Source organism: Psittacula echo, assembly GCF_963264785.1.
Source record: "Psittacula echo genome assembly, chromosome: 4".
Taxonomy (NCBI): Eukaryota; Metazoa; Chordata; class Aves; order Psittaciformes; family Psittacidae; genus Psittacula; species Psittacula echo.
Genome location: NC_137738.1, coordinates 120670241 through 120695165, shown reverse-complemented (window position 1 = coordinate 120695165; position 24925 = coordinate 120670241). Strand labels below are relative to the sequence as shown.

General features: G+C 46.4%; 1 protein-coding gene across 3 annotated transcripts in view; it reads right to left on the bottom strand.

Annotated features, from left to right (window-relative positions):
- The window catches only part of RTN4 (reticulon 4), a 48643-nt gene extending 26636 nt beyond the window's left edge, over positions 1–22007 (bottom strand). The window contains exons 1-4 of one of the 3 annotated variants that reach the window (XM_080614759.1): positions 21529–22007; positions 13893–13928; positions 3673–3729; positions 416–2863 (exon numbers count right to left, since the gene is read on the bottom strand). In XM_080614759.1, coding sequence (XP_080470885.1) covers positions 416–2863; positions 3673–3729; positions 13893–13928; positions 21529–21997 — 3010 coding nt within the window. In that variant the 5' untranslated portion in view covers positions 21998–22007. The remainder of the gene's footprint in view (positions 1–415; positions 2864–3672; positions 3730–13892; positions 13929–21528) is intronic. The other 2 variants (XM_080614758.1, XM_080614760.1) reach the window with 2 other exon arrangements.
- Positions 22008–24925: the final 2918 nt, after the last annotated feature.

Here is a 24925-nt window from a genome sequence, read left to right as displayed (position 1 = left end):
TGAACTGCGTCTGAAAAGCAATGCCTCTTCAAATCATGTACACACAGCAGATTGAAACACCATCCCTGGCTTACTGTCACGTATTAAGAGCAAGTTTGGAAGGCCACCTAATGCCCAGCCTGTAGACCACCACAGCAGAGCTTGCAGTGAGTAGTGACTTATTTCTGTCTCAACAGATCAGCAGGAGAACTGAAGGAGAAAACTGGAGACAGTGAGTCCATCCCTGATAAACAGAAGAAAAAAAGTACTAAAGCAATCAGAATATGAGTAAGGTAAAAGTGCAGGCACTAACATTCTGTTACCCTTAGAGAAGTTTACAGAAAGTAACTTCAAAACAGTTAAAGTCATGACATGCTTAAGCTTAGCTATAAAAATAAGCAGATAGGCAAACTGCAAGACAGCACACACAGATTACCTGCAGATTTATTCAGCTTTGCTGAAAATATAGCAGTAGGTTTTTCCTTTTCTTTAACAGAAGCAGCTTCTCGCTTGGGTTTTTTCTCAACAGCTTCTGGTTTTCCTACACTGACTTTTTCAGCAGGTAGAGGTGAGGTATCTGCGGCCGGTAAGGACATCTTGGATACTTCAGGCACTTCTTTGTCCACAGCCTCCAAGGACTTTTTCAAGGCATTGGTATCTTCCTCAGCTTTTACGTCTACATTCTTCACAGACAGATCACAGGGTAGCTCTGGACAAGGCAACTGCCTCTTCTCACCTTGGATCACCTTACTGGTCTCTTCACTTGCATCTTTGCGCATTACTTCTCTGTCAATGGCTTCTGCCAAAAACTCGGGAGTTTTAGGATGACCTAACATCACAAAGTCATCTTCCACTGTGACTGGGGAAGACTCCATGGGTGAGAGAGCTTTGTCATCTCCTGTTTTCAGTTGTGTAGCAACAGGTACATCAGCCGGATAAGCCATAGCATTCAGTTCTTCCATCTGAAGAGGAATCTTCTCTATCTTGGCTGGTTTTGTAGGTGTTGGCTCAGAGGGCAGAGCAGCCACAGCTTTGGAAGAGTCCAGTTCAGGCTGGAAAGACTCCAGATAAGGTTTGCCTGTGGCAGCTCCTGAATCCACCAGTTGTTCCTCATGTTCCTCATCAGTTACAATAGTCTCAGCTGATTTACTCTTTAAGATGAGAGATGGATCTTCACTCACTTTCTCTGTGAAGTCAGGTATCACCTGGCTACTGAACAGATCAGATTTCATAAACTGTGGAGATGGTTTTTCAACGAGTTCCTTGTCTTCAGGCACATCCTGAGGAATACATTCTGTTACTGGTGTCTTTGAGTATTCCGTAAAGGATGGAGCAGCAGGTTCACCAGAGACCTTTGTTCCCTTAATCAGGTCACATGCAATAGAGATATATGGAGTCTCTGTATCTTCAGGACTGGTGCTACTCTCCTGCTCAGGTTTCTTAAATGCTAATGCCTCTTTTGCTTCTTGGGCCTGTGTCAGTGGTACATTCACCGCCTCTTGGTACCCCGGAGGCTTTTCAGTCTCTTCTTTTACATTCTCATAATTAGCAGTAGGAATAAATGTTTCTAATGGGGAAGCTTCAAGCTGCACAGCAGATGTTTCTGCACCAGCAGTCCCAGTGCTTAGTGGGGCTTCCATAACAATATCTGGCAAGATTGGTGATGGAGCAGCTTCTGAGCCTTCAAAGGAGGGACAGAGTTGTGTCACGGGTTTCAGAGTCTCTTGTACTGACTCGGAGGTTTGAACTAAATCAATCTTTGTTTCATAAGCAAGTTTTGTACATGCTGCGTCATGCATCTCACTTTCATATGCTTCTTGTACTAGATCAGGAGTAAGACCTTCAGGCATATTTGCTGCAGTGTCAGATGGCACTGTTGATATACTCTCTGGTTTAGCATAGTCAGCTTCCTGGCCTTCCTGCTTGCCAACTGCTTCAGTGCTAAAATTACCTTGTTCTGTGCTCGTCTGAGCTTTCATTTCTGCAATCTTTTTCTCATCATCGGTTCTATTTTCTGAAGCACCTTCCTCTAGCGGAGAAAGAGACTTGCCTTTGTTACCATCAGGACTAGCAGAGGATTCAAATTTAGTGCAAGTGATGTAAGTCTGCGAAGGTTCTTTTACAGCTTCGGGGGTACTTGGGAAAGAGCGATCTTCCACGCTGCCTTCGCTGTCTCTTTCATAATCCTTCTGCACATTCAGCTTATCCACACCATATTTCTCATCTAAACTGCTTTCTAGCTTGGCATCTACCTTACTTCCAACATCCTCTTTCATGCTGCTCAGTCCATGACTAGCACTTTTTAGCTCCCATATTGGCTCAAATGGTTTGAAGTCTGCATATTCTTCCCTCTTAAGAGGGTCTTCTTTCTGTGCCCCTTTGTCATCCTGATCACCAGCTCTGTATTTGCCTTTGTTATAGAAGAGATCTTCCTCGTTTTTCTCAAACAAATCTTGAGGACTTTCTGGAGACATTTTCAGCTGCTCTGCAGGCATTTTCTCCAGATTAGGTAATTCTTTAGGGCCCTCTAGCTGTGTTTCTTCTTTAGCTTGAGATAAAATGGCTGCTTCTGCTTTAGCAAATGGGGGTTCTGAGGACTTCATCTCTGATGTCTGAATGTCTTTTCCAATTCCCTCTGAAAGAAATGGATTTCTTGCCTTTTCCACAGGTTCTTTAGAAACCTCACTTGCATTTTCTTTGCAAGTGCCTCTTGCAGGTAATCCATCTGAGAGCGTATCAAGGTCTGAGTACTCTTTAAAGGGATCAGCTGAGATAGGAGAGAAGGAGGGAAGAGAAGGAGCAGTATCAAGCGGGACTGCAGTAAAATCCTCTTGACCAAGCGACTTAGCACTACCTGGCTGCTCCTGCAAGTCCAGAACTTTTTCTGTGACCATGGACAGAAAGGAAAGTTAGAGAATGCAAGTGCTCTTTAAAGTCAATGCAAACATTCATGACAGGTTCACATGATGTTAGTTATTAAGAGGTTCTTCCAACTTCTATCATAAACACTATTACCCATTAAAAGCATGGGTTAAAGTGTGCTATTCTAGTTCACTTCTTCTAGCAGAGAAGTATGCAAGAGGCTAGAGAAGCAGCAACTTTATGCAGCGCTGAGATCACAGTAAAGCTGAAGATGCCAGACAAGTACAGAGCATCCAAGTACAGCAGGCAATATTAACACAGTAAGAGAGGGAGGGTGGCAAGGTGAGACAGAGAGAGGGTATGTGTGGATGCTTGTGCACAGACATATGCACAAACGTACATGAAGTCCGGTTTTGACATCTTAATGGGAATTTGGCACTGTACCTAACAAAAAAAGCGTTGAAATACTACAGGTACATATTTTACTTACATAAAGTACTGCAGAAAGTTACTATGGATTAAATCTTTCTGCTAAATCAGTGAAGCGACTATGCTTTGATGTGTTAACCTGTTAATAATATCAACTTCTCTCCAACATCAAGGGTCCAAGAATTCAGACGTCTGTGGCTTGTTCACACATTTACCATGTCAAGAAATGAATGTGTCTTACAATCTTGAACAGATCAACTGGAAAGTCACAAGATGGAGCAATGTGATGGAGGCTATTCTTGGACCCATGCTGACTTTTAGTAAAGGCAGACTAATTGGAACGGGTTAATGAGGTCAGAAATGCAGGATGTATTCAGACAAAGGTGAGCAGAAAGAACTTGCCTGCAGAGGAGTGCATCAGAGGCGCAGATGTAGCAGGAAGAGCAAAAAGGGTCTCATCTGAAAAACAAACAAATAACCTCAGCAGAAATAAAGGCTAGGTTGAAGAGGGGAGAAAGCACACAAGGAGTCAGTTCCCAGGAAGTCAAACAGATCCGTAGCCAACATCTACACCCACAGAGAACCACAGAACTGGATACAAGCCGGGTATTTGGGACACAACACTCCGATTTCTCCATTTACAATGGGATCTTCACTGAGGCAACTGAGGGACCTCCACCCTCCAAGCCAGTGACCACGCTCAGGGTAAGATACACCACAGTAGCTACTCTTTACTTGCATTCTCCAAACATTTACACTACTGAGCCGCTACAGCAGCTCTAGCACCAGAAAAACCACTCGACTTGCCATTGACAATGACGCGATCAGCTCACTTTGTCAGAGGGGTTTCTAACACCAACCAGCTTGGGTGAGAACAGCAGCAAAATGGAGATTCGACCAAAACTTGTGAGAAGTTAAAGTGACTAAGGCAGGCTTTGAAACCTCCCAAAACAGAGCACTGGCCAGGCATGCTGATACTGATCAAACCAGTGACAGTAAATGACTGCAATGTTTGCTGCATGTTTAGGTCTTCAGTATTTTCACAGAATCAGCAAGGTTGGAAAAGCCCTTCAAGCTCATCCAGTCCAACCCTCACCCCAGCACTGCCAAGGCCACCACTAACCCATGGCACTGAGGCCTCGTCTCCACGGGGTGTGAACACTTGCAGGGACGGTGACTCCAGCCCTGCCCTGGGCAGCCTGTTCCAATGCCTGAGCACCCTTTGGGGCAGGAATTGTTCCTCAGCTCCATCTAAACCTGCCCTGGTGCAGCTTGAGGCCGGTTCCTCTTGTCCCATCCCTTGTTCCTTGGGAGCAGAGCCCAGCCCCTCCTGGCTCCATCCTCCTCTCAGGCAGTTGTAGGGAGTGATCAGGTCCCCCCTGAGCCTTCTCTTCTCCACACTGAACCCCCCAGGTCCCTCAGCCCTTCCCCATCACACTGTGCTCCAGGCCCTGCACCAGCTCCGCTGCCCTTCTCTGGCCCCGCTCCAGCACCTCAAGGTCTCTCTTGTAGTGAGGGCCCAGAGCTGAACACAGGATTCAAGGTGCAGCCTCATCAGTGCGCAGCACAGGAGGAGTTACAACACAGATAAGCTTCCAGATGAAGGCATTAGTTTTAATGCCTTCTTTAGCATGAGCCCAGGATCATATTTTGCTTTGCTGTATTTGTTTTACCCCTAAAATTTCACACGACATTGCCAGCTCTCCAATTCCCACCCAAAGAACTAAGCAAATATAAAGAAGGCCTCACTTCTCCTAAGCTAAGGAAGTCACCACCTTCCTTCACTAATGCATGGTGGTGAGAAGCTCGACAACCCTAGAGCTTCATATTGCACATAACCCAAAGTAAAAGCATACAAATACAATATTTTACTAAGCTAAATAAAGCATTTGATGAAAAGCCATTCCAGAAGCAGCAATACCAGCCATCATTAGGAACCAAGCAAATTAAAACCAGCCCTCCTCTGAATTTCTGCATCAGCAGCAGTGTTTTTCGCAGGTCCATCACGGCCTATTGGCATTAAGTTAATGTAAAACCAGTAACATCTGGGTAAATGCATTTCATTGTGACGAATGCACAAAGTTTTCAAATTAAGGCTGTTAAAGCCTATTTGCCATTGACATCAATTCTATTAGCACAGTGCAGAATTGTATTAAAGGATTTCAATTAGATTTTGAATGTCTACTACAGACATCAACAATCTTTAGTTTTGACGTTTGCATGTGCAAAAATTGAGTACCAAAAAAGAACTTACTACTCTTAAAAGAAAAATGGAAGCAATTGATTTTACAAGATGCAAGAAGTGAGGAACTTGGCAGAGCCAGCAGCACACACAGCACAATCCATGCCTTTCTGCAACAGCAATGCCACTTCAAGATACTCATGACCTGTCAGGCTTGAGTCAATCCCACCAGGAGTTTCCCAAAAAGATCAAGTCTCCTCACAACCTACTTCTCCTGTCCCAATATAGACCCAGTTGGTTTTGTTTCACAGCACATTGCTAGAATCATAGACTCATAGAATAGTTAGGATTAGAAAGGACCTTAGGATCATCCAGTTCCAACCCCCCTGCCATGGGCAGGGACATCTCACACTAAGCCATGTCACCCAAGGCTCTGTCCAACCTGGCCTTGAACACTGCCAGGGATGGAGCATTCACAACCTCCCTGGGCAACCCATTCCAGTGCCTCACCACCCTCACAGTAAAGAACTTCCTCCTTATATCCAATCTAACAGTTATTCCAAGTGATGTTCATAATCCACAAAATACAGCAAGAAAAAAGAAAACAGAGTAATAAAGCAGGAGCGTAGGACTTGGAATTTAGGAGCTTCCTCAAGTCCTGCTGGGCTGAAGGGATTTGTGTTCAGTTCTCTAGAAATGACATTCTCCTATTAAGGACCACCCAGAGAGAAACCTCAATTCCAAATTTAGAACACATTAAAGCAGTGCTACAGCTCAGTGGTGGTGAAAGCTTTTAAGGACAAAAACCACACTAGAGGACAACCGATCACTGTGTGACACCAGGGCCCTGAACTGCTGTGCTCATCCGCACACTGCCAAGTGTCACTGCACACCCTTCATTCCAGGGGATGCTCGACTCCTCATGCCCTGCTCATGGGGATCTCTTCCACAAGCAGGCTGCTCACAGGGGGCCCACAGCCCCAGGTTAGACAGTCATCTGGTGTGGAGTGACATGAGGGGCTTCAGTGAGAGCTCAGCTTGGGACTAACCGCTCCAAAGAGCTGCTCTGCCTTCCTCAAATGATGCTTTCAGCAGTAACATTAGAGTTTTTACTTCACTTTCTGCTGTGCCTGGTACATCCGGGATTATTGCTGAGCTTTAGATTTTAGGCCTTAGAACCCCAGCCTGGTTTGTGTTGGAAAGGACCTTAAAGCTCATCCAGTTCCAACCCCTGCCACGGGCAGGGACACCTTCCACTAGAGCAGCTTGCTCCAAGCCCCTGTGTCCAACCTGGCCTTGAACACTGCCAGGGATGGGGCAGCCACAGCTTCTCTGGGCACCCTGGGCCAGCGCCTCAGCACCCTCACAGGGAAGAGCTTCTGCCTAAGAGCTCATCTCAGTCTCCCCTGTTCTGGCAGGTTCAAGCCATTCCCCTTGGCCTGTCCCTGCAGGCCTTTGTCCAAAGCCCCTCTCCAGGTTTCCTGCAGCCCCTTTAGGTATTGGGAAGCTGTTTTAAGGTCTTTCCTGAGCCTTGGAGTTTGAATCAAGCAGCTGCACACTCTTCTCTCAACATTATACCTAGATCGACCAAGAAAGCACATGCAGAACTGTGTCCCTCTGTGCATGTACTGAAGGCTGATGCAGCCAAAATACCTACTCGCTTGTTTAAACAGAGCGGTGGTTTCCACATACTCCATGCTTGAGCCAGTGTCAATCCTCATCTCTCATTCGCCTGTGGCACTGCACACATACACACAGACCACATCCAAAGCCTCCAGGGATCTGTGCTGTGGCAATTCACCCTCAAGCTGGTAACAGAGACTACTCCTCAGCCTGCACCTTCCCTGAAACCCCACACTCTCACCTGCTCTGTGCCATGGTATAGCACACAGACCTCATTCACTGGAAGGGACCTATGCTTTGGAGCATAGGAGACAGAAAGCAGGATGGACCTGACAAAACCAGACTGCAGCATGAAAACAGAGACCTCTGGCAGCCCAGAAGAAAGGGATCTCACGGGGAAACCAAGAACAACTCAATGGAGTGGAGGTGCTGAGAACGTAGAAATAAAAGATGGGCAAAGAAAGGGCCCACTGGGGTAAGGTGGCAAAGAGAAAATGCACAACAAATCCCTTAAGATGTAGTATATTTGGTGTCCAAAGACTAGCTGCAACCTCTACCAAAAAGTCCAGACTTACAAAGCTTTTGAACACTTCCCCGCTCCAGACAGAGGACTCAGTTTCTGGTGAGGAACGCCGCTTTTACGAGCATGGGACTGATTTTCCAGTGCTCCATAAGGACAGCACAACACAGAAGCTCTTCCTCAGGTTTGGCTTCCATTTACTCACACAGCAACACACAATAGCTGTGCTAGTCACTGGATTCCCAGGTTCTCTTAATGGAAGGATATTATGCCCACACCCAAGCTTTATTTTCCACACATAGCTGGAGCGCGAACAGAGATTACATAAACCAGCATTTCCTAACCAGCCAAGGAGAACCACCCACCTTCCCTCCACCCACCACAGAATGGCATTTTCCCTGCTGAAAGGAAGAAGATACAAGGACCTTTTCCTGCTGTGGGCCCTGTACAACCCCTCCAAGCAAGGTGGGAGAACAGAGAAGGACCTGCACAACACCCACATCAGTGTGAGTGCCAACTGAACCAACCATTCCTTTTCAGGCTAATTCAAAGAACAAGGTGAAAGGAATGCTGCTTTTGCCAGCAATGATATTTGCACTGAAGAATCTTCACCTTCAATGTTCGAGGGAGAAACGCTCAGAACCAGAAACCTTTCTGTGGTGCTTTGATAAACGAGAGGAATTAAACACAGCATCTCTCAGACACTGCCTGGCACAGAGCAAGAGTGCCCAGGCTCAAAGGCAGACCCTAAGGAGCGGGCAAACCACACCAGCCAGCACTGCAGAACTCCAGAGAACCACTGCGTCTTCCCACCCATTGCTCAAAGGTAGCACCAGTAACAGCTGACAACTGTAGTAAATTTGGCAATAGAGTATTGCACATAGTGGAAAAACTTCATTTGTGAAAGGTGGGAAGAACAGATCACTGAGGGTGGCTTTTCCTATTTGCCTACCAAAGGCAGAAAGGAGGTGATCCAAACAAACAAGCAGGACACCACTACTAGAATCAAGTCAAATTTCACCATAGATAACCTAAGGAAGATCATTGTTTAGTAAAGGTGCATATTCAAAACTCCCTTCTGGACCTACAAAGCAGGCCTTTATTACAGCAGACCTTCACCCAAGGACAGAAAGAAAACAGATAGAAAGAAGCCTTCAGTGTCTACAAATCATAAAAAGAATTAACTCAGCAAGATGAACTGTTCAATGTCTGTTACTCCAGAAGACAGATCTTGTTTCGTGAAACACAGAAGAATGAGAGTTCAAACTGAACACTGAATCTCCAGGAGAAAACAGGCTTTACTCCAAATTTGATCAGCCAAAAATACACAATGGTGTAGGTTAGTAACCTGCTTTCAGTATTACAGTTAAGAGAGCTCCTATCTGGGAATGGTGTTACTTTGTATTAGTTAGGGATCACTTTATATTACTCACTGGAGTAGTCCAACCCATGGTTACTAAAGAGAAGTCTATGGACAGACCCAACCTTGCCCAGGTGATGCTGCTGCATGCGGTAAACCACTAATACTGTATTCAGACATCCACACTTCACCAGACCAATGCTGCATGACTGCTGCTCGCTTAACAAGAGAGGAAGTTCAGTTTTGCTCATTAGCACACACTCCTCTGGCTTTTTATTTTAATATCCATGTATACGAACATATCCCCCTATTGCAAAAGGAAAAGCATTCACAGAACAGCAGAACAAAGCGATGTACACGGGAATTCAATCAGTATGAATCACTACTTTTAACTAAAAGCGTTCTGCAAGTTTTACCTTAGATTTTTGCTAATTAAATATTCCCTGAAAAGCCTAAGAGGTCACCCACAAACAACCCTGTACAGGCTGAGAAAGTTGGGGCTGTTCAGCCTGGAGAAGAGAAGCTGCGTGGAGACCTCAGAGCAGCTTCCAGTGTCTGAAGGGGGCTACAAGGATGCTGGGGATGGACTCTTCATCAGGGACTGCAGTGACAGGACAAGGGGTAACGGGTTCAAACTGAAACAGGGGAAGTTTAGATTGGATCTAAGGAAGAAATTCTTTACTGTGAGGGTGGTGAGGCACTGGAATGGGTTGCCCAGGGAGGTTGTAAATGCTCCATCCCTGGCAGTGTTCAATGCCAGGTTGGACAGAGCCTTGGGTGCCATGGTTTAGCGTGAGGTGTCTCTGCCCACGGCAGGGGGTTGGAATGGGATGATCTCAAGGTTCCTTTCCAACCCTGACTATTCTATGATTAGCACAAACTCTCATACTTTAAAACTTTGTGGTTTGGTTTCAACTAAAACTTCAGCTCCACCAAGAGACTTCAGTTTTGTTTAAAAACAAAACCCCTGACAACAAGACAAAGAAGTGTCTCTTTAAACTCTCATATTAACTTTTGCTCATTGCCCACTAACTGGTGTTGTTACAAGATATTACCAGCATCAAACTTTGATATCAAAGTTTTGGAGAAAAAGCAGAGAAATGGAGAGAGATTTCCCAGACAAGAAAGAACAAGGAAGTAAAGTGAGCTGCAAAGATTTCTGGAGAAATAGAGAATGTTTAAATGAAGAAGTAGTAAACTGACAACTCCAAAAAAAGCAATTTATGGAAAAACTGCCTTTCCACCCCCAAAACAGACTTGCCAACAGAAAGCAGAGGACTGAAGTCTCGTCACTGAAAACAGGAACTCAGCAAGAACACGTTCTATCCCTCATCACTGTATTCTGGATAACTGATGGATCCTCCCATCTGCTCTCATGTGTGACTCTTTCCATGTACGAGCAGCAGGTCTCTGGTAAGGCAGGTTTATCATAAAATCATAGAACAGTTTGGGTTGGAAAGGACCTTAAGATCATCCAGTTCCAACCCCCTGCCATGGGCAGGGACACCTCACACTAAACCATGGCACCCAAGGCCTCATCCAACCTGGCCTTGAACACTGCCAGGGATGGAGCATTCACCACTTCTTTGGGCAGCCTGTTCCAGCACCTCAGCACTCTCATAGGGAAGAGCTTCTTTCTTATATCTAACCTGAGCTTCCTCTGTTTCAGTTTGAACCCATCACCCCTTGTCCTATCACTACAGTCCCTGATGAAGAGTCCCTCTCCATCATCCCTGTCAACCCCCTTCAGATACCGCAAGGCTGCTCTGAGGTTTATTGGTCTGATACTTTCCTTACTCTTATGTACGAGCTTAGAATTAGAAAAAGATCTAAGTATTTTATTTTCTACATATAAACTGAGTAAACTTCACCCTGATGCCCAGTTGAACTGTGGTAGGAGACTGTATTAAGCTGCTAAATGATAGTTTCAGTCTTCAGAAACCAAACCCACATTTCCTGGATTAGCTTGCTGGAGAACGGATGCTATTCTTAAGCCAAAAATCCCCACCAGTTAGCAAGAATAAAGTTTTTAAGGATCCACTTCACCTTTGCATATTTAGAGCATAAGAAAAATACCAAACTACCAAGACAGGGGCTGCTTTCATCTTACAGACCTACCATGACAGGACACGGATTCTGAGGGGCCTCTCCTGTTGATACAAATACTTAACACCAAAGAAAACAAGCTGAAATTAATACTCAAAGCAATGGCATCTGTGACATGACTCATCTGCAGCCTGAAAGTCGCATTTGCAGCAATCCCTCCAGGGCAGATACGAAAGAGAAATTGTCTCCTTCTTCAATGCACAGAGCTGTTCATCTGTCGACAGCAAAGACTGCCCCAAGCAGCATTTTTAATCGCAACTGGTTTCTAATCTCAAACTGTTATCTAAGCAAAACACATATGTAGCATCACCATGAAGTCAGACTCTTTTACAGATTAAAGAGCTTCAAAAAGCTCAAAAGGCTTTTGCACTGCTGCTCTAAAGCTTTTGCTGCACCAGTGCAGCACTCTCACACTTAACCATAGGGAGGAAACGCCATGTTGGGTTTTTCCCCCTCCTGTGTGTGTTGATGTCAAATTATTATGAGTAAATTGTTACCTCTCGGCATAAAGTGTCAAAAACAACATATGTGGGGATTTAAAAGTTAAATGACTTCAAGGAGAGGCGAGTTCTTGGATGCCTAATTTCCTACTGCAGTAGGAAACAAGGGCACCCAAGTTCACAAGAATTTCCTGAGAAAAGCAGCTGCCTACACAAACTCCATTTAAATCACCTCCCTTTATGATGCAATTGTTCCAAATACGCTATTTCACCAAATATTTAAGGCATTCAAGTTAAAGAACAGTAACTATTAATAGCATCTTTTCACATCATTAGGTCAGGCTGCAGAGCCAAAGCAACTAATTAGCTGCTTCTTAGTTCTATGTGTAGGTTTATAAGGAGAAGTTGTCAGTTTAGGAACTCAGATTGTAAACTGCTTGGAAGTCTTTGAGGAGAGCATAGGACCTGCTGCAGAAGATGGAGACTGCTGAGGACTGAAGTGAAAAAGGAGCTGGTTTTAACATCTGGACACCCTTATCACAGCTAAGATCACAAAAGGACCCAAGAAGTTTGATTAACAAACAAGGGGAGCTGTAGGTCATCCCAGGTCTTCATGGAAATTATCACAAAGTGGTATCACCCATCAGGTGCAGAGCAAGTTGTTCTGCACAGATTCCCCTTTTTGTGTTATTTGAAGTAAAGAAAACAAGTTCAAAAGAAGCATTTCAAACAATGCTGCTTTCAATATTCTGTTTATGGAAACACAAGTCTCCAGCAAGCAGCAAAGTGTTTTCTTATTGTCTAAGCAGAAATCTATAAGCAAACTGGATTAAGTAAGGTTGATTCGACTGGGGGCTTTTTTTCCTCCCCAATATCATATTTACATGATCCAACTTGCAGCAACTTCTCTTTTGGAAAAGTTACACTTGAGGCAGGCTGCCAGCAACACAGATCCTGTGGCGTGCACAAGGATCAAGGTATATGCCATTTTCATCTTCTCAGTAGCTATACAGAAGCCAGACAGTACCACTGCCCTGCAATTGCCAACCAAAGCAAGAAGGTACATTAGTTCTGGTTCTGCCACAGTTCTTTCCATTACAATTCCCACACTGCCAAACTAAGTACTGACTACAAGGGTGTTTTGAAAGGTCATTAAATGCTTCAGACACGTCACTGCCAGCCTCGCCTCACCTCACCAAACGCTTTGATCGGTAACAGTCTGGATAGGATCCAAGCAGCATCCAGAGGATGGTTCTATAATGCCATTTCCTATTAAAAGTCCCTCACCCATATGAGGGCCAATGTATCTCCTCAGAGCAGGGACAGAATCTTATCTGGCATAATTTGTTATTAAATCAACAAAGAAAAAAGTCATACAGGTCAGCTCCAAAGGAGCTTTTCATTATTCTTATATCAAGTAATACAAGAGAACAAGGCATTCTCAGAACCAGGATGCATGTACCTATCACAGACCAGCAATCCGCAGTGGCTCACCACAAGGCAAGTTAAAGCCTCTGAAGAACAAAGATAAGCTATTTAGCTTCTGAGCTCTCAGAGGAGTGGCACTGTTTGCAGACTAACTGTGCCCTGAGGGCCTGTGCCTTCTCCCCCAGCTAAATCAACTGACCTGGTCCCACCAGTTCTGCCTCCTGAGTCAGCATCAGGTGGTGGGTTAGGATCTCCCTTCATTAAAGTCAGGTGGTCACAATAATCAACTTCATCTGTTCACAGCCCAGCTCTGATGGCTTGAAATACCCACTTCACAATCACAACCACATTTGATGTATCAATCACAAACATATTCAATAGCAATGCTCAGAATGAATTTAGAACCATCTCAGATGTGAACATTCACAGATCCAATTTCATATATTTAATTAAAAAGAAAGAAGCAGAAAGAAACAATCTACCCAACTGCAAATACGTGTGTCCAGCTCCATATGGCTTCAAAGTATTCAATCCTTGGCAATATTTATAACCAAAGAAATACCAGCTAATTCCTCTAAAAACGGAGTAACTCTTCCTGAATGCCCAGATTCTTTCATTTTGTTGAAGTAACAAATTTGGGTTCTGGCAGAGCCACAAAGCAGAAAAATCTAATAATTACAGCAGAAGTTATTCAAAGGCAGGAGGTCTGAAGAGCCATGCAAATCCTATCATTATGCAGACATTATCCAATTTCATTTTAGAGATTATACCAATCATAAGATTCCCTTTCACTGATTTGTACAGATGGAATTTTTCCCTTTCCCCACAATTAAGCAAATTAAGCAGTATTTAGATTAGCAACTTTATCACTGCGGAAGAACGTATTGATTAGCTAAATTAATCTTTAAAGAATGGAGAAGAGCTGCTACTGATTTCTTCTAGCAGCTCTTCCCAGCACATTACCTTGCGTGAGAAGCCTCTGATATAACAGCTTATAGTCTGTAAAATAAAAACAGATGGATGCATAAGATATCTTCACCTCAAAAGAACAAGGACATTGATCAGAGGCTTCACTACAGCCATTAGCAGTTGTAAAAGAGTACCTTTTAATAACAGATAAAGTAGTGTGAAGATGACACACTGTCCTCATGTCCTCCTCCTCAACAAAAACTATCACGTGTCAAGCAGCCCTGCATTTCCTGAGTTGCAACAGATTTTTGATCAATATGGGTTTTAGCAATCCACTTTAGTTTTTGGCACTTAGATACAATTCATATACGAAAGAAAACTGACTTTCTTGTCCATCAATGTGATTCTTAAAGAAAATGTGGGTTTGACACACTAGAAATTCATCCTTTTGCCCTCTGAGCAGCATTTCTCAAGCTGAACCCATGAATACTTGAAGACCTGGCCGAAGACCAAGAAAGAAGCAACCTTTCTTCCACAACTACCACATATGTTTTTCTACTTGCTCCAGACCTTGCTTGCTCCTTTCAGTTCTGCAGCTACAACTTGCTTCTGAAAGGCCTTGCACATGCTTTTTCATCTAAGTTGGCATTCATTTCCTTATCCCACACAAATGACAGGCATTAAGGAAATTTCATCTTCTGTCAGAAAAGAAGGAACAGAGCTCAAGAAAAACCCTTACAAACCAGTAACAACTGGAGGAGCAGCAGGACTTTAACATTAGACCAACAGCATCTAATAGACTGAGATAATTTTTAACTGGCAACAGAAAAGTTTATATTTATCTCAGCCTTGTGTCTTATTTAAAGACACCATAATTAACACAGGCTTCCTGGCTGATGAAGTTGATGATATGATTGCCCAGTTCATTAAGAAGCTGCAACTAAAAGTTCACAGTACATTCCTTAAGACACAAAGGAAGCCTTCCAGCAAAAGCCGGGAGGGTCAATCTGGTATTCCTAATGCTTCTACATGAAGGGGGAGGAAATACAAATATTCTTTCTTTATACATCAGAAAGCAGTAAATGGAGACAAACCCATTAAAAACCATGGGGAAAAGTAGTCATTTGACAGCGCCTCTAAATCAAAATCTTTGTATTTTGACAGCTACAGTTAGTAGCAGATTATTTCCATCTGAAACATAAAAACATGCTCCTGTGATAATTTGATGTTCTCAGGCTTTGTGAATATTAATAAGCCCATTATTTTATTGCTGTTGTAATAGCTTTTATTGATGGAAATACCAATTTCAAAAGCCATCCACCAAACCTTTGTCACATGGCTGCAGTCTGGTGATCTCGGTGCTGGCTGTGCTGAGCTGCCCTAAAACCAGTCCTAACAAGTAGAAAATAACATGTGTTCTCAAAGCGTAACAGGAGTAATTCCTGGTTTAGATCATAAGACAAGAAGTTAAATAACCACATGGAAACACACTCGATTGTTCTACTTGGAATAAGTCTCAGATCACTATTTTTTACTTGGTAATAATAGCTTTTTTTTTTGTCTCTAATGAAGCTTGATAGTTACACAATTTTCCTCCTACTTCATGCATAAGCATTTCTGAATACCTGAGGACAATTTATCTGTAAGCTATACACTGCTTTCTATTCTCTAGCCCAAGAACTATTTCCTTGCTCAGAAAATATCCAGAACCTGAAGGCCATGTTTAGATTGAACTATGCGCTGTTAATTTCTGCACGAGTTTCACAGTTACTATAGTAACAGGACACAAAAAAAAAAAAGCTTTTTTCAGTCAAAATATTAACAGAAAACAAAGAAACATAACTCAAGCCCACCAAGACATGCCTCAAGTTATAGGTTAACTGCCTTTGTTATTCAAGTATCTTCTTCCCAGCACACAAAGGCTGGACTAATCTGATGAGAGCCACCAAGCAGTTGGGTGTGGTAAAACAGACACTGGAACAGGCAAAGCCACCACCCACCCTCAAAATCGGGTGGCAAACAGTAGAGGCCCCAGGGAATGACAACAGCATGAGAATGTGAATCTCCTGCGTTAGAAGAATAACACCTATATGCCTTCTGGTGAAGAGCCAGGCTTCAGACTGTGATCTCCAAAACCACAGAATCCCAGACTGGTTTCTATTGGAAGAGACCTTAAAGCTCATCCAGCTCCAACCCCCGCCACAGGCAGGGACCCCTTCCACTAGAGCAGCTTGCTCCAAGCCCCTGTGTCCAACCTGGCCTTGAACACTGCCAGGGATGGGGCAGCCGCAGCTTCTCTGGGCACCCTGGGCCAGCGCCTCAGCACCCTCACAGGGAAGAGCTTCTGCCTAAGAGCTCATCTCAGTCTCCCCTCTGGCAGGTTAAAGCCATTCCCCTTGGCCTGGCCCTACAGGCCCTTGCCCAAAGTCCCTCTCCAGGTTTCCTGCAGCCCCTTTAGGCACTGGAGCTGCTCTAAGGTCTCCCCTTCAGGAGCCTTCTCTTCTCCAGGCTGCCCCAGCCCAGCTCTCTCAGCCTGGCTCCAGAGCAGAGCTGCTCCAGCCCTCGCAGCATCTCCATGGCCCCTCTCCAACAGCTCCACGTCCCTCTTGTGCTGTTGCCCCAGAGCTGGATCAGGACTGCAGGGGGAGTCTCCCCAGAGCACAGCAGAGGGGGAGAATCCCCTCCCTCGACTGCTGCTCACACTCCTTTTGCATCAGCCCAGCACTCAGTTGGCTAAAATCATCCTCCTCCCATCCTGGGCACTGAAGGAAGAGGAAGGAAAAGCGAAGATAACATCCTCACAATACAGTAGAAAAATGCATCAAGTTTTTGCAATAACACAAGATACATCCGCAAGCCACTTAGAGATCATGTTTTTGCTGTCACAGATCTACTTTTAAATTGTCATTTCACCATGCCAATTGCCTGCAACCACAGCTTATTTCTCTTCTTGTGAGCTGCAATGGTTTGAGTCGCTTGGCCTTTATATTCCAAAGAACATAACCCAGCTGTAGATCAGCTGTTGCAAAAGGACTTGACACTTTCCTAGCAACTTTGCACCAGTCAGCAGCAGAAAACCATGGACCAGGAGGCTTTAATGCTGCCCTCAGCTTACAAGAGTGCTGTCTTTAGTGCTTTTCTTATGTTGTTAAACATTCTAATCTATGAGATATGAAAGAGGTTCAGTGTTCACCAACAGGGTGATACAACAGGGTGGACAAGATAGTGGCTACCCTGTAGATACACTACAAACTTCCTTAAGTACAGATAGGGAGGAAGAGGGGGAAAAAGGGCAAACAAGCAGTACTACACTGTCTCCTGACTTGCGGTTTGTAGGATTTCATCTCCAAGGGGAAAACTCCCAGTGCAATTCAAGACTTCCCTGAGGGCTACATCATTATATGGTAGGTGGAAGCTGTGTGGTTTTCTCCTGGAAAACAACTCAGAGGATACACACACAAAGCAAATATACTACCAGACTTGGCAGTATCTTTGCACATACCTCTGGTTAATAGAGGAAATGGCTATTTGGCTTTAGAAACCCTCATCAGCTCAATTACAGAAGCAGGCCCCACTGTGTCAGACATTGTACATGACAATAAATAAAACCAAATAAATAGTGATGCCCCCATTGAACGCACCTAGATGGGAACATGAAATACAGAATGAAGATAGCAGCTTTACTAACCAGTCAAATTGCTGCTTACTCTCCTCCTCCTAAGTCACTAGAATGAAAATGTGTGATAGGGAAAAATATCCCATTCTACCTTTACTATACCTAGCTTGTAACCACCTCCCTTTGCAGCTTCACTGACTGCATTTGGCAAGAGAAAGGGTCGTGCACCTCAAAGAAACACTGAAGATCAGTGAGAACATAATGAAGGGTGCAAATGGAAGTCACTAGTGGTAGTTTCCAAGGACAGCTGTATTCTTCCCAAGTCATGCTGCATTCTGTCCTTAAAATCCACACAACTGCTGTGTTTGTGTCTGTGCATACATAGCAGCTCATCAGAAAGCTCAGCAACACAGTAAAAAGCTGGGGAGTGGATATGCTGCTTTAGAATTTGTATAAAATACAAATGACAGGATTTGAAAACCCCCACTATAGAGCGGGCAGAAGCAGGTATAGATCGCTCCATCTAACCCCCACCTACTGCAGCTGGGGTCAGCTCGGTGAGGGCGAACTCCAACAGAGAACAGTGTGTGTGCTCCTGGTACAGCCTGCGGCATCCTCATCCCTGCTGACCTCTGCTTGACACTGTCTGGTACAGAAGCAAACTGCTCACGAAACCTCTCCCTCAGCACTGAGGAATTACAAACAAGTCCTATAAAACTAAATGGAAAAACAAGACTAATTACTAACTGGCCCTCCACAACATTTGCCTATGTACTGAACCGTGGCCAAGCTGCAGGCAGCTGACAAGCAGGGAAACGTCTTTATTCACTTTGGATGCTGATCTGGTGGATTTAGTATAGGGGCTTCTTCTAAGAGCAGCTGAATTTCAAAACACCATAGTCTGTTCCAGAAGAGTGATATGTGACCTCCCTTTAAAAGCAGGAGCTGCTGCTGCAGGACCTAGGGCTTTAAAGATAGAAAGTGCTATATTATTTACTGGTTAATCTTACTTCGGACAAGAAAAAAAACCCCAAAGTGTAATACTTTTACCAGGTATGTATAACTACCTCAAATTTACTTTTCACTATATGTAAATTTAGGTAATCAAAAGATTTAAGTATTCTTCTTGAGACTGTTCTGCTACCCACAGAACAAGGAGTAGCAAAAACCCCCAGAAAGTATCAAGGAGAGCCTAAGTTTCACTGCAGTCCTCTTGCTTGTTTTCTTCTCCAGCAAGTATCTGATTAGCTCTTCAGAAGGTAGCTGCTGATACACAGCCAGAGGCTTGCATTACACAGAATTATGTCACAGTCTCTTACAACAATGATACTGAATACTCCCAAGTCTGTAACTAATAGTAATTGCAAAGATTTACTTTTAGTACACATCCAGATGTATACATAATACATTTTAATGGGCCATCAAGTAGTCCACACATTTTTTTCTATTGTTGCACTGACAAATAGCAGCACCACGACCTACTGTGGCAGATGAAAGAGTCCCTGCTATTCTTTGCATGCTTGCTACAGGCAGTATGACTTGCTCATTCTCTGGGAAATTGAAGTTCAAAGTTACCTGCCTCAAATCCTCACTAAATCAAAGAATCAGGCTTCCAGACTGAGTGCTCTCTAGAATCACAGAATCCCACATTAGTCTGGGTTGGAAGGGACCTTAAAGCTCCTCCAGTTCCAACCCCTGCCACGGGCAGGGACCCCTTCCACTGGAGCAGCTTGCTCCAAGCCCCTGTGTCCAACCTGGCCTTGAACACTGCCAGGGATGGGGCAGCCACAGCTTCTCTGGGCACCCTGGGCCAGCGCCTCAGCACCCTCACAGGGAAGAGCTTCTGCCTAAGAGCTCATCTTAATCTCCCCTCTGGCAGGTTAAAGCCATTTCCCCTGTTCTGTCCCTACAGGCCCTTGTCCAAAGCCCCTCTCCAGCTTTCTTGTAGCCCCTTTAGGTATTGCAAGACTGTTAGATGTTACACTGTGTTGATTGAGATAGCTGCAAGATGCAGCTAAAAAACTAAAAAATACTGATGTTTAAATGGATACTTAGCATGCTCAAAACTAAGTACCCCTGCATGTGAGAGGACCAAAGTACTCATGACATCACTAGACAAAGCTTTTGTCCAAAAAAGTTGTTCTCAGCAAGTATTTCAGACAGCGTCTAATACTCCAACCCATCATTAGATGAGCATTATGCTCATCATACAACCTGTGTTTGGAAACCAGGCCTCCCATTGATGCCAGGCCTCACTTGAGAGCTCTAAATTAATCATCACTGATAAATGAAAGTAACTTTTTGACATCTCTGCTCAGCTACACTACCCAATTCTCACAGCTAGGTCTCCTCTACTCTAATAAAGAAGAAATATTTCAGCAATTACTCTGCTCTTTGCCTTATCCTTCAGGGGTCAGACAGCAGAAAGACAAATCAGCTCTAGAAATCACTACTTTTCAAAGCAACATCAAGATTTGTTTGATCCTATTCCTTGCATTCTGTTCTGTTCAAACCTCTCAGAGCTCCACTCAAAAGAAAAGATTCTGTTCAGCCATCATACAGGGTCCCTCCTCTTAAGCCTGTTGCAAGCTTTTGTCATCATCATCTGTCCTCCAAATGGTGGAAACAGAAACTATCTCCTCCGCATATTGCTACACAGCTACCAGAAGAACAAAAAAAGTAGGCTTCATGAAAGACAACAGCACAACTAACCATGAAGTCCTGCCACATATGCAAATAAAATGCATTGTGAAACTCCCTCCCCAACGAAATCTAGTTCAGGTTTAACAACAGGCCCTTTCTGTTATTGTTCCAGACGCCCTTTTTAATGAAGTCTTGAGTATTATGCCCACTCATGCCATGACATCAAATCCTTCTTGAAATCATCCTCCTTTAAAACCCATGCATCGTACCAATATAACAATAGCCGTGAATAAGAATGCACCATCATGATCGTAAGACACTTTGATTTGTTCATTTTCGCTGTTTTAATGGCCTCATTTCGCTGTTTTAATGGGTTCACGTTAGCTCTCGTACTTTGAACTAAGCAAAAGCAGAGCCAAGGCACAAGCCGCATGCAACACATTAGTCATGCTCCTGGATCAGACCTTCAAGGAGGGGTTTAGCACTTCGGCAGCACTAACAATTGTTCGGGGAGCAGCACACCCATAGCTGCAGCGGATCTGAGCTCCGGAGAACCCCAACATCAAGGGGTGATGCCCCTCAATGATACCTGCGGCCATCAACAGGCATCCGCAGGACGCGAGGCCGGCGTTCCCCTCCCAGCGCTGCCACACCTACAGCAGCCAGCACGCCTTTTGTGCTTCCACACGTACTTCACTAGTTTACATTCCCTCTCGGGGCTTAGGATTCATTGTCTGGGGCCGGAGCGCGGCGCTTCCCACACGGGCCGGCGGCTGTGTCAGCCCCGCAGCCGCCCAGCCCCGCACCTCCCGCCTGGCTCCCTGCCCCGCCAGGCAGGCTCGGGAAGGAGGCAGGCAGCGCTGCTGCCTCAATTCCTCCCCCGCGCCCCTCCCGGCGAGGCGATTTGGTTAAAATGAGTAAGATTTAAAGTATCCGGATCCCCTCCTCCCCTCGGCTGCCCGCCGCAGGGCTGCCCGCCCCTCCCCGCCGCGTCGGGTCGGGCCAGCGGACGGGAATGCAGTAGCCGCCGGAGGTAGGCAGGTTTGGCACCGGGGGAAGAACCCGCAGGACACAGGCGGCCCCTTCATCCCCGCATCCCGTCCCTCCCTCATCGCGGCCGTTGCCTGGCCCATGTGCGGGGCGGTGCTTCCCCCTCCCGCCATTAGCATAACAGAGAGAGGAAGAGGGGGAAAGAGGCGAAATTACAGGAAAACAAATAAAAACAGCGAAGGGGAGGGGGCCCTTTCTCCCGCATGAGCTGCGGCGGGGCCGCGCCCCGGCGCGGCGGAGGGGAGGGAGCGATGCCGCAGGAGGCGGCCGCGGGCCGGCAGACAAAGGGAACCTCCCGTCGGGGCAGCGGGCAGCCAAAGCGGGGAGATTCGGGCGCGGACCGGCAGCCGCCCTCCCCGGCCCCGGCGCGGAGGCACTCACCAGCCGAGCCGGAGGAGGACCCTCTTCTCCGAGGAACGACAGCAGCGGCGGGCTCGGGCTTGGGCGGCTGTGGCTGAGCGGGCCGGGCGGGGGCCGAGGGCTGCTCCTGCGCGGGGGACGGTGGGGTGGCGGCGGACGAGGAGGAGGAGGACACGGCTCCCAAGGGACTCCAGTCGGGCTGCGGTGGCTCCGGAGCGGAGGGGCGCGGCGGCTCGGCGGGGCCGCCGAGGTCCAGCAGCTGCGGCGGCCGGTCCTGCAGGGCTGCGGCGGGAGCTGGGGCGGGTTTCCTCTCCATCACCTCCAGCTGCTCGTCGAAGTCTTCGTCCTCTTCTTCCTCCTCCTCCTCCTCTTCTTCTTCCTCCTCCTCCTTCTCGTCGTCGAGCACGAACTGGTAATTAAACTGGGGCTGCTGCGGCCGCGCTGGCCCGGAGGAGGAGGAGACCAGGGGAGACTGGTCCAGCTCGTCCATGGTGCCTGGAGGTGGCGGAACAATGAGTGCGCGGCGCTAGGCTGTGCCTGCGCGGGCTGCGCCGCTGCGGGACCGGCCTCCCCGCCCTGGTGAGTCACCGCCGGGCGCGGCCGCCTGCCCCGCCCCGCAGCGCTGAGTGACAGGGGCGCCGGCCAATAGGAACGGGAGGGGAGTGCGGGACAGCCAATGAGACGCGGCGCTAGGTGCGGCCTCATGAATATGCAGTGAGGAGGCGGCGCTTGCGGGGTGGCGGAGTGGGGATGGAGAAGTCGGGTAAAGTTCAGCGCCGAGAATGCGGGGTGGGGCCGGGCGGAGGGGGAGGTACTTCACGGTAACGGGGCACTGGGGTAGTGCCCCCATCCCTGTATCCCCCCTTCCCAACATCTCCCCATCCCTCCACTCCTCATCTCCCCATCTCTTTATCTCCCTACGGGCCGTGCTGCGGCAGCACCGTGGGTGCGCACCGGGATCCATCGCCTCCCCGCCAGCACTAGGGTTACTTCTAGCTCCCCTAAAGCCGGGAGCGATGCCGCAAGGACCGATCCCCGCGCCCCGGTGCCTCACCGCTGAGAGAGAAGCGTCCCGGGTGGCTCCGCAGTGCGGGGTGGGGGGAGGCTCCTTCTCCGGCCCCGCAGGCAAGGAACCGTCAGCGCCTTCCTCGGAGGGGAGCGGAAGGTTTAACCACAACACGATGCATAAACCGAACTGGGCCTGAAAAACACACAGGAGGGAGACGTTTTTAGAAGAGACAAACTTGTCCAGTCACTCGTGTTAGTTTAGGTCAGCCAGCTGAGCTCATCCAGCCATCTCTGGTTGAATCCCGGCTTCTGCAGGGGAAAATGGCAGCAGTTCACAGTGCAGAACTTGGCTTGTGTGTCTGCGTTGGACCCCGGGGCGGTTTCTTGCATTCTGTGAAGAGATGGAGCACTGCCCAAAGCCCTCAGGGCAACAATTTAACTGAAATGGTGTATATTTGGACATGATTTCCACTCACAAAGTTATCACAATAAGACCAAAAGGACTTAAAACTCTGTATTCAAGGATGCTGAATAGGGACTCTTCATCAGGGACTGTAGTGATAGGACAAGGAGTGATGGGTTCAGGCTGAAACAGGGGAGATTTAGGTTGGATATAAGGAAGAAATTCTTTACTGTAAGGGTGCTGAGGCACTGGCACAGGGTACCCAAAGAAGTGGTAAATGCTCCATCCCTGGCAGCGTTCAAAGCCAGGCTGGACACAGCCTTGGGTGACATGGTTTAGTGTGACGTGTCCCTGCCCATGGCAGGGGGTTGGAACTGGATGATCTTAAGGTCTTTTACAGTCCAAACCAGTCTATGATGCGGTGATTTAATCCTATTCCAGCATTATTATGGATTTTTAACTCACAGATGAGTTATTCTCCCACATATGCCTGTATAATTAGCTCACAGAAATGTTTGGAGCATGCAATGGCAAGTTCCATGAGACATGAGAAGTTAAGAAATAGAAGCACAAACTCTGCTGTTACCTCTGCTGTGCCATGGAGGGTGGGATGTCTGCAGAGATGGATGTTCCAATGAGCTGCCCTGTTATGCAGAAGGCCTGATGCCCAGCACTGGGAGCTGTTCACAAGCGGGCTCTCTTCAGTGTATCTGAACACAGTGAGGGGGCAGCTGTGTTTCTTCTGCACAGGGAAGAGCCTCTGGCATGGAACTGGAGTTGGATCTCCAGCATTCAGTCACATTCTGAAAAACAGGATGGCAACATACGAATCAGGGACTCGAAAAGCTCCTGGCATTGAGTCTGCTTTTGCTTCAGGAAAACATGACATCTATTCTTTGCATGAACTGTCTGAGCCCAGATCATAGAAGAGGGCTGGAGCAGCTCTGCTCTGGAGCCAGGCTGAGAGAGCTGGGCTGGGGCAGCCTGGAGAAGAGAAGGCTCCTGAAGGGGAGACCTTAGAGCAGCTCCAGGGCCTAAAGGGGCTCCAGGAAACCTGGAGAGGGGCTTGGGACAAGGGCCTGTAGGGCCAGGCCAAGGGGAATGGCTTGAACCTGCCAGAACAGGGGAGACTGAGATGAGCTCTTAGGCAGAAGCTCTTCCCTGTGAGGATGCTGAGATGCTGGCACAGGGCACAAATATTTAGACCCGGAGCAACCTGGTCTAAATATTTGAGTTTTTGCTGCTATTTCTATTGGGAAAACTGTTCTAAAATACCAAGCAGCCTTTCCCTGCACACGATTCAGCCTCATTTTGGGCACAGGAGGTTCCAGGTGAGATTTTTTCAGGAATTTGCAAAGACATCAGTATTCCTGATCTCTATCAGGAAGGACCAGAAGGAATGTGAAAAGTATTTTTATAAATACATTAAAGGCAACATTCTTACCCTGACTGAGATGGTGGGTCCTGATGTGGAGGATCATGGCCCTAGATCTTTGCTGGAACTCCAGCACCAGCACTTGTGTTTCACTGAGCCAGGAACTAATTTGATTCATGATTCAAGATACAAACTGATACCTTCAGTCTTTGTTTTACTTCCCAGATGATGTGTCTACAGCAGCTGCCACAGTGTAAATGCATGCAAAGGAAGCCTCCCCAATACCTCCTCTCTTTTCCTCCCAGGCAGTCACTTTGGAGGGAGCTCAGTTCTGGGTAATGTGAATTCTCAAAACAGTTTTACTCTTTGAAGAAGCTTAGTATATTAAATTGCATTAAGAAAGGAGTAACATTCTGGTGATGGCTTTTATCTGAGGAAAACAAACCCAACAGGGCACGTTTAATGACCTCATTGATGAATAGCAGTCTGTAGTCTGCAGTGGCATTCATCCTACCCCATGCACAGTGGATGTCTGGGCTTCAAATGCTTTATAAAATGGAACATCAGCTTTTCTGTGTACTCATTTACTACATACTGGGAAAGTAAATGGGGTTTTATTTTTGTATTGTGAA